This window comes from Carica papaya, chromosome 9 (assembly GCF_054855325.1).
Source record: "Carica papaya isolate Zhongbai chromosome 9, ASM5485532v1, whole genome shotgun sequence".
NCBI lineage: Eukaryota > Viridiplantae > Streptophyta > Magnoliopsida > Brassicales > Caricaceae > Carica > Carica papaya.
In genome coordinates, this window is record NC_142317.1 from 31,550,330 (window position 1) to 31,560,662 (window position 10,333).

The 10,333-nt window shown below is 31.8% G+C and overlaps 1 protein-coding gene across 1 annotated transcript; it reads left to right on the forward strand.

Annotated features, from left to right (window-relative positions):
- The first annotated feature begins 8,386 nt into the window (after positions 1 to 8,386).
- Positions 8,387 to 10,028, forward strand: LOC110819805 (Galactose oxidase/kelch repeat superfamily protein). Its single transcript, XM_022049117.2, is given in 2 exon segments — positions 8,387 to 8,511; positions 8,514 to 10,028. Coding segments are annotated over 2 exon segments (1,308 nt in total). The 5' UTR covers positions 8,387 to 8,441; the 3' UTR covers positions 9,752 to 10,028.
- The last annotated feature ends 305 nt before the right edge of the window (positions 10,029 to 10,333 follow it).

The following is a 10,333-nucleotide window of genomic DNA, read 5'->3' on the forward strand; positions in this document are numbered from 1 at the left end:
AGGGATTTGGAATTTGAGAAAGGTGATCGATTGTTCCTTAAGGTCACTCCCTTCAAGGAATCAGTAGGTATGGCAAGAGGGGAAAACTAAATCTCTAGTTTATTAGAATATTTGAAATCTTAGACAGAATTAGTATCACTATCTACAGACTGGCACTACCTCCAGAACTATTTAGAGTCCATAATGTATTTCAGCTGTCCATGTTACGCAAGTATGATCTGAATCCCTCTCACGTCTTGGCCCATGAACTCTTTTCACTCTAGGAAGATCTGTCTTATGAGGAGATACCAGTGGGTATTATGGACCGAAAGAGTAGAGTACTCTGCAACCGAAAAATTCCTTTTGTTAAGGTCATATGGCAGAATCACACACACAGAGAGGCCACATGGGAGCTAGAATCAGACTTCAGAGCTCAGTATCCCTAACTATTTGATTGAGTGAGAGAGAGACAAATTTGAGGAACCAAATTTCTTTTAAGAATGGGAGAGTTATAATTTATGGGTATGAAATTTGGCTTGAGATTAATTTTAAAATTAAAAAAAATAAATATAATATAAAAAATATATAAACATATAATTTTTAAATTTATAAATTTTTATTTAATGTAAAATTAGAAAAAAAAAATAGGTGGATGATGAAATTAAAAATAATTTTTTAAAAAAAGAGGTGAAAATTTGGGTTCGAGTGATATTTTTGAAAGAAAAATTGAAAATTGGGGGTTAAAACATAATTAAAAAAAATTACACCACGTAAAATCGCCCAGTCAACAATCCCGACGAACCGGAGCATCCCGTGTGGCAAGGCACACTGACTCGATGCCACGTGAGAGGCTATGCTGGCAATCCGCGTGCTCGCAATTACACGGCCCGGATGCGTTTCTGCGCGTGTAAACGATCCGGATTCATTTCCCCCTCAGGTGCGATCAGAGAGTCGTGATTAAACGTGATGAACAGTTCAGATTCGTTTCTTCTTTAAACACAATCGTATGGTCCATATCAAATCGCGATGAACGGTTCGGATTCATTTCTTCTTTAAATGCGATCAGACGGTCGAGATTAAACGTGATGAACGGTCCAGATTTAAGGGAGACAGGTATAAATATCTCACATCACACTAAACCCAAACCCTACCTGCCAGCCCCCCGCCGAAGAAGAAGAAGCAATCACTGGAGAAGAGAGCTGACTACCACTCGCCGCCGATCGCAAAAAAAAAAGTAAAAATTCTCTTATCCGCTTGAAATTTGATTTTGAACACCTTCATAGCTAAATCAGAGCAAAAAGAATAGCGGATGAACTGAAAATTACGGATAAAGCGCGGCAGCAGAGGCGCAGGCAAAACCTAAAATCGCATCTGATGAGCCCATTCTCGTTTTCTGTTTCATGCAATTTTTTCATAATTGTGTTCACTATTCTGTTTTTTATAGGTTTACTGAAAAAAAAAGTCCAGCCGCGAAGGTGAGCTGGCGGAGCCGCTGCACCGAAAAATTTCGTCGCCGGTAAATTTTTATTTTTTGACTTTTTTTGTCAATCGAGTCCCCTTAACGTATTTTCTCATAGGGATGGGTATAAAACCAGTCAAAATCGGCCAAAATTGGCAGAAAATGACCAGTCTGAGGCAAACTGCCGTCGCTGGAGCACGGCAGTGCCACCGTGTCAGAATTTCGAAATTGGCCTAAAAAAGTTTTTAACACCAATTTTAGATTTTTTGGGATATTTTTAGATACGTTAAGTGTGTTTTAACTTCTGCAAGAAAATTCAGGAAACCCAAAAATCGTCAATAGGTGCAACTGAAAATTCGGTGTTTCGAACACCGATTCGGTTAAGAATCTCTCACCTTATTCTCTGTTATGAAATTGAAGTTTAATTATTAATAATACGGTATTTTGCGTAATTTAGAAAGCTTCAAGAATTAATTATAGGTTACTAATGGAGGCAGAACTGGTTATTTATTATTATTGTCCTATTTAACCGATTGTTTGATTTTACAGCTTTAAATGCATGATAATATACTGGAATTAGTAAAATGATTCAGTTGTGTTTTCTTAATACATGTATTGTTTGTCTTACGTTGATTTACGGTTAAATTGTAAAACTAAAAATTAAATGTAAATAAAAAATTGATTAGTTAAGTGAATGAATGAATGGTAGTCTTACTGAATATCCTAGGAGATGGTGGACGGACTGCTTACATAGGGAACCCTACCGTGAACGTCACCTTATACCCGACAAAGTATCGAGAATTAGTATTTTTGGTGCTCATACCAGACGAGGTATGGGGACGGCCCGTTTTACCTTTATACCAAAAGAGATATTGATGGATCATATTTTTAGCACTCATTGTGGATGGGGTATGGGAACAGCTGGTTAATTGATAAAGTTAAATGTTGGTTCACGCGTAGTGGGACATCCCTATGGACCACCATGGATACCAGTAAACAAATAAAAATATAAAGTTGTTATTCTTACTTACTTAAATATGAGATTATGATGTTGTTGAGCTATTGTCTCTGTAGGTCGATGAAAATCTCACAACGGTAAGTATGCAATAAATGGTTTTACTTATGATAAATGAATTTAATTAAATTAAGAGCTCCATTAGTTATTTTTATGATTTTTAGCAACTTTCATTTTCTGTATCGGTGAGTAGTGTGATTTTCTTACTGAGTTAGTATAGCTCACCCCTTCATTAACTATTTCATATCAAGAGGACCAAGACCCAGATCCCGATCAATAAGGGAGTTGTGAATAGTTCACCAACCCGACTCCTTCAAAAACTAGTGAAGGTCGTCATAAAATGCTAAGTTGTCTACTTTTCGTTTATTTCTTTGATTTTCGTTTGTTCTTTTATAAGGGACATTCTCGTAATCCTATTGGATATTTAAAACTATTGTGTAAGAAATGTAAACCCTAAATTATTCTGCTTCTGCATTCAATTTATGATTTTATTTCATTTTAAATTCTAGGCCTTTACAAAAATAATAAAAACTAGATTATAATTTTTTAATTACACCATCATCTTCGTTATTATAATTTGACACCATATACATTTTAATTATTCTCTACAACTTAATTGAATTTTTTCAAAAGTTTTGAGGCAGGATATGTATGCACACTTTAATTTTTAGTAATACAATCAAGATTCATATATAAAATACATCAAATTGTATTCTAAATAATTCAATCTAGCCTTCATATTTGAATATTTTTTATCGTGTATTCTAACCAAATATATAGTAGTATTAACATATTTTATATGAACTTACTTGAATTTATCTTATTGCAATTTTTTCAACCAACTAATAAGTTTGGGTCGGATTCTAATTTGGTAAGATCCGAATGTGATCCTATATATATATGTTTATTAATATAAATATTAAATCTATAAATATATATACCAAGAAGGAGTAAGAAAAATGAAACCCTAAACCTGTTTTTTATCTTTTATTAAAAGAAGTCGCCGCAGTCCGTCTCAAGTCAACCGACCGCACCGACAATCAATTCTTCTTCATCTTCATGGCGCCACTAGCTCATTTTTCTCTTCGTCTCTGGTTCATCATCATTTGTTATCAATTCCTCTTTCTCTTTGTATCCAGGTATGTAAGTACGAACACACAAAGCAATATCATCATTTGTTATCAACTCTTATTCTCCTTTTTAGGTTTAAAATCATTTTGCAAAGTTTTAGAGCTGTGGGCACTATCGATTTTTTGTTATTTTGAATCTTTCTAAGTAACCTATTCAAGTAGTAAATTTTCTATACTGCCAATTACCAATTCCTTTTTTTAAAAGACAAAGTACCAATTTTTTTTTTTCATTTATTGGATGAATTCTTTATTATATACATTATTAACGTGATCGGAATAAGATAAGACGGATAAAATTTTGAGATGATTGTCTACAATCAATTATTTCATAAGAAAATAAGAGAAAGATTAAAAGATTATATGGAAATAGTAGATGTAATAAATCAATCACATAAATACGCAACATAATTAATTATACTCACTTTAAACAAATTGTTAGATTATTCATTTTATTTGATCACTAAAATCTTACAAAAAAAAACGTACTTAATAATTTTCAAGATAGTCCCATGATTCTCCCACATCTTGAGTAAGTCCATACTTAGATCTCTTGAGGAGCATCCTAAAGCAAAATGTTAAGACATAAACACATCACTACAAAATAAGCTGTGGGTAAAATTTGAAGTCATGACTTATTTTTGGTTTTAAAATGTTAGATCATTTATCTATCTCAAATCAACTTCAAGATTTACAATTCATAGTTTTCAAGTTAAAATATACTAAAATTAACATTAAAATTTCTTATTTTATGTAGGAGATCTAATTGCAAAATTATTTCGTTGTTGGAATGATTGTAGAAAGAAATTAGTTTATCTTATAGAAACAAGAATAAACTCAAATTTTTTTTTTTTTAAATTAACAATTTATATATATATATTACTATACTAACAGTTTATATATTATTATAATTTATATGTATATTATAACAATTTATAACTCAAAATATAGATATTTAGTTCAAAATTATAGAAGAAAAACTTTATTTTCTTAGCATAGTTTATGAGGCAAAAAAAGTGATTAAATCTTTTAGAAGCTTATTTTTTGTTTATAAGATAAGTTTATAAGCCGCTTATTCTAGAACCCAAAAAAAAAAAAAAAACGTGATATATTTAGATTTTAAGTGAGATGGTATGTGTATGTATTATATAATAATGGTTTTAATTGTGTATGTATAAATATCCTTGTCTTCTTGTTTCCTGGTTAAGATGATAGTAAATGATGATGAGCAAAATTGGAGTTTCGTTTGGACTGCCAACTTCAAAGTCAAAACTATGACTCTGGATTTCTCACCGAAACCGCCCCTGCGTTACCTTTTTGTTTATTTGAGTTTGTTTCTTTAAAATAATATAAGCTAGTAAACTATATAATATATTAAATATACAATTGTTTGTACGTCGTTACCCTTTAATTCATTAAAAAAAATATATATATAGTTTTTTAACTTCCTTACATGAAATTTTTTTAATTCATTCAATTTTTTTCTTCTTCTAATAACTATATTCTATTCTATTCTTCTCTAAATAATAATAATTATATTCTATTCCATTTCTCAATTTACAAAATTAAAATTTGGGTTAAACTTAATACATTGCAAACAAACCAAAATAATAATAATAATAATTCAAAATTCTCTCGTTGACCATATTAAAATAACTTATATTCATTATAAATACACCGATAGATACAAATTTAATTTTACTAGTCAAATTAGCTGGAGCTTACTGTTTATATATATATATATATTTTGTAAGTATTAACAAACTGACAAAAAAAAGAAGATCATGAATTTATTTTTACCCATATAAATTAAAATATTTTTGGTAATATAAAATTAATTAGGGTCTAAAAATGGAGAGGAGGAATTAAATAGGGTCTAAAATGGGAAGAGGAGATGTGAAAACGGAAGAAATGTGTGACATAAATTTTGAAGGGTAAGAAGAATCCACATAGATACGTGAGATATATATAATATATATATATATATATATATAAAAGTAAAGAAAGAGACAAATGCACCGAACCCACAAGATCCAAATATTACAACGCACACACACCATTTGTCACTTGGTGCAAAAAAACAAGGAACTTAATTTTTGTAAATCCTACACTGTAATTTTTTTTTTACTCCTTCTAGAAAGAAGTAAGTTCTTCTTTTTTTTTACTGGTTATTTATACAATTTTAATTATGTAAATGTATTAATGTATTACTTAATGTGATGTTTACAAAAATTATGAATTTAGACTTGAATTATTTTCTAATATGGAATTCATTTTAAAATGATTTAATTAATAACCATATGTTAAAAATTTCATAAATTAAGGTCAATAAAATTTACAAGTGAATTTCTTTAAGTAATTTATTAAATTGATTATTCCAAAAATTGAAAGACTATAAATATTTATTTATATTTAAATATGTTCATCCGTGTATAAATTTAAATTTAAATAGTTGAAAATACGAATTAAATACATAACCATAAAATTTTATGTAAAAATAAGTTCAAGTTGAAATTGTATAAATACTATTTAAATTCTAAACATTTACCTTTTTTTTATTATCTAAATAATTGATTTGATTATTCAAAAAATTTAAATTAATATTTTAATAATTATTTATACCCTAATTATTTAAATTAATAGCTTGAAAATAGATTTTGCAACCTAGTTCATCATAATGAATAAATTAATTAATCTATTACCACAATAAAATGCTCCAATTCTTATGCTGCAAAAACATATTTTAATATATATATATATATATATATATATATATTTCAATAGCAAAATAAGAGTTAGGATTTTTTACATCTATGTTTATACATATATATATATATATCTCCATAATTCATAATATGGATGAAGGAACATCATTCGTCTTTGTCTTCTAGAAAAAGCCAATACATATATATATATATATATATTTGCATAACATCATAGTGAAAATGTTATGTTTGGATGATAAGAACCACATCATTATATTAAAAAGTATAATAGTTGAAACCAATTTTTTTCTAAAAAATATCTAATATCAGTTAAGTAAATTACAAAAGTTTCAATTTAAAATTATCGATGCGTCCAAAAACTTATCTATTTTCGTTTATTTTATTATATGATTACATAATTTAATAAAATTTGTTAACAAAATATTCACTTAATTAAATTAAAAACCAACGATAATTTATAATTATAGAAAACGACAAATTTTATATAATTATGTTATAAAATAAAAAAAAAGTAACAGTTTTATCTAGTTATTTGGACATATATTCTTTTTGTTGATCGATCAAGATTCGAATAATTTTTTAATTATTGATAAAAATTTAATTTATTTAACTATGAATTAAGATATTAAATTTAGGGACTATTAATTAAACACATGAATTAATGAACCTTAATTCACTAATTACTAAATTTTTATTAATAATGTATAAAAATTTAGTTTTAAATTCAATTCTAACATGTGATATTGTAGTTTAGTTATTTAAATAAAAATATATATTTTTAATATTTATAAAATAAGAATAGTTTGAAAAAAAAAAAAGATGTAAAATTTTTTTTTGTATTTTTTTTAATAAAAAAATATATTCTTAATTGTTAAATTAACTTATTTACCTTTTTCAATGGTAAAAAAAAAAAAGAGGGCTTGGTGCTGACCTGTCCAAAGCGTGGGGTGGAGTTGAAAGTTGAAACACGTGCAGAAACGGCCGTTAGCGGTTTCAGTTTTTACTGACTCTCTCCTTTGGTGGCCAGGCCGCAATTTCACGAACCGATTTGACGATTTTACCCCTAACCCTTCTTAGCGCTTGTGGACCCCACTGGTCTTTTTCACGTTAAAATAATATTTTCTCTGCTTATATAAACCCACTCTAACTCTCCCAACTTTCAATATAAAAAAAAATACTCGCTCATTTCTCAACCCAGATTACCAGAGAAACTAGAGAGAATTTAGTTAGAGAAGAAACGCCAATTTGGTTTTTGATTTTCAATTCTCATATACCATTCAAGCAAAATCTCCTTCTTCTTTGTTGTACGATTCGTGAGTTGTTCTCCTTTTTCCTGTTTCTCGCTCTTTGCCAGCCTCTATCTTGCTGTTCTCTTTATATGCTCGTTCTTTTCTGTTTCTGTTTCGCGTGTTTTGGATATCGGGGGAAGAGAATCCGTTTCTTCTGTATCGGGAACGAAGAAACCGGTTTATCGTCGAATGTTGGTGATTTCGATGATGGTTTCATCTTCGTTTCTGTGCTTCTGTGTTCTTTTATTTTTTGGAGGGAAAACTGTTTTTCGCGGAGTTGAATTTCGGTTTTACTGTTGTGATTTTGATTATCGTTTCGCATGGGATTTCACAGTTGATAAGTTTGTTTTCTTTCTGTAAACCTGCATTGATATGAATATCGAAGTTCGATTTTCGTAATTCTCGTTTCTCGGTTGGTGGGGGCTCTCACTTCTTTTCGTTTTATTCTGCTCAGAATTTTATTTGTTTCTGAGGTTTTGCTGCTTTTGAACGTTTTCGCTACTGGATTACACTTCTCTTGCAGAGTTTTTAATGATGGATAGAGTTTATGATCTCTTGTAATCGAAAACGAAAATGGTAGCATTCTTCTGTTTTTGTTTATGTATCGGGTTGGCGAGATTTGAATTTATGAGAATCGATATGGTCCGGATTTGTATTTTGTAGGATTTGATTGGGTCGTTTTCTTTTTCTCTTTTCCTCTGAATTTATAGGGGATTCATGCACTGTGCAAAATATTTGCTGTGGTTCTTTCTTTGATCGCTTATTTTACTGAATAAGAGTGTCATTTTGCCCTGCTGACTGATTGGTTTTGCATTTCCGTTATGACGAAGAAGTCTTCCATTATCAATGCAGCATGATGGAGGGACCATTTTTCTAATCTCCAGGGAATTACCAGTCTCTAGCGAACAAGAAACTAAGTAAACCATAATACTCATTGTGTCATTGAACTCTCGACAGGTATGCAGTATCAGATGGAGGGAGGAAAAGACCATGCAGACAGGAAGATTTGCAGGCAAGGTGAAGCCAGTGAGAAAGAACCAGCATTGCTTTCCCAGGCTGGTGAAGCAGAGAACCAGTCTCAAGAAAATGAGGATAAGGGCGATTGCAGTCAACTCATCTACCAACTTGGCCGAGACATGTCCATCAACTGTCTCCTTCATTGCTCCAGGTCTGATTATGGCGCTGTTGCATTACTGAATAAGAGCTTCAACTCTCTTATCAAGAGTGGTGAGATCTACAGGCTGAGGAGAGAGATTGGGCGGGTAGAACACTGGGTTTACTTCTCTTGCAATCTCCCTGAATGGGAAGCTTTTGATCCCAACCGTGGTCGCTGGATGTACTTGCCAAAGATGATTTCGAATGACTGCTTCATGTTTTCAGATAAGGAGTCATTGGCAGTTGGTACTGAAGTTCTTGTTTTCGGAAGAGAAATAACATCCCTTGTTATTTACCGATACTGTCTCTTGACCAACACATGGTCATATGGCACCCCTATGAATACACCCAGGTGTTTGTTTGGCTCTGCCAGTCTTGGAGAAATGGGAATTCTGGCTGGTGGCTGTGATCCACATGGCAAGATTTTGAGCTCAGCCGAACGTTATAGTTCCGAAACTGGGCAGTGGGAGATTATTCCGAGTATGAACAGAGCAAGGAAAATGTGTTCTGCTGTATTCATGGATGGGAAGTTTTATGTTCTTGGTGGAATGGGGGTAGACAATCCAGATTTGCTTCCTTGTGCTGAGGTGTATGATCCAAAGAAAAAGACATGGACTGAGATACCTAACATGTACCCTCCACTGAAAGGAGCATCAAACACACCTGCTGCAGGTTGTGCCCCTCCTTTGCTTGCGGTTGTAAAGAATGAGCTGTATGCTGCTGATTATGCAGAAAAGGTGTTAAGGAAATATGACAAACAGAGGAATGAGTGGATCACAATCGGGGGATTGCCTCCCCGAGCATATTCAATGAATGGCTGGGGACTGGCATTTAGGGCCTGTGGAGATCGTCTAATTGTTATCGGTGGACATCATACTAGGAGTGGAGGAATCATTGAGATCAACAGTTGGATTCCTACTGAAGGCCCTCCTGAATGGGAATTGCTTGCATCAAAACGCTCAGGAAGTTTTGTGTACAATTGTACAGTGATGGGATGCTGAGACCTCAAGTTTAGCTGAAACCAACTTCCTCTAGCAGACAACAATGGTTTTTGAAGAGAAAGGACTCTAGAAGTGGGTAATCTCTACCTTTCTTTTGGGGTGAACTTCAGGTTTTAATTTAGATCCATAGTTACAGGTTGTAGAAGGAAGTCTTAGTACTTGCTTGACTTTTAGTTTTGTTAATCTTACCGCTTTGTTTCGTTTTAAGGTCTTCTTGTCTAGTGTCTTTATGGTGTTAGCAAGTTTGTCTTTTGTCTAGTTACAAATGAGAGGTCTTTCAAAGGTGGCATAATGTAAAGCTTGTAAAGTCGAATAATAGAAGTACAGTTGCTTCATTTTCTGTTTTTCTTGAATGTTCGCAAAAATTTCGTTGCATGAATGGTTCAATGGTTTACCCTATAATCAGTTGCTTGACTTTCGGTGCTCAAGACATTATTACTCAATGTGGCCAAACAAATGACAATAGTTCCATTTTGCTAATCCATGGCTTGTTCCGGTTTCATGGAGAAGAATATATAACTTGATTAACAAATTGTTGCAATATATAGCATGTCCTTAAACTCATTATGGTTTTACGGCTTG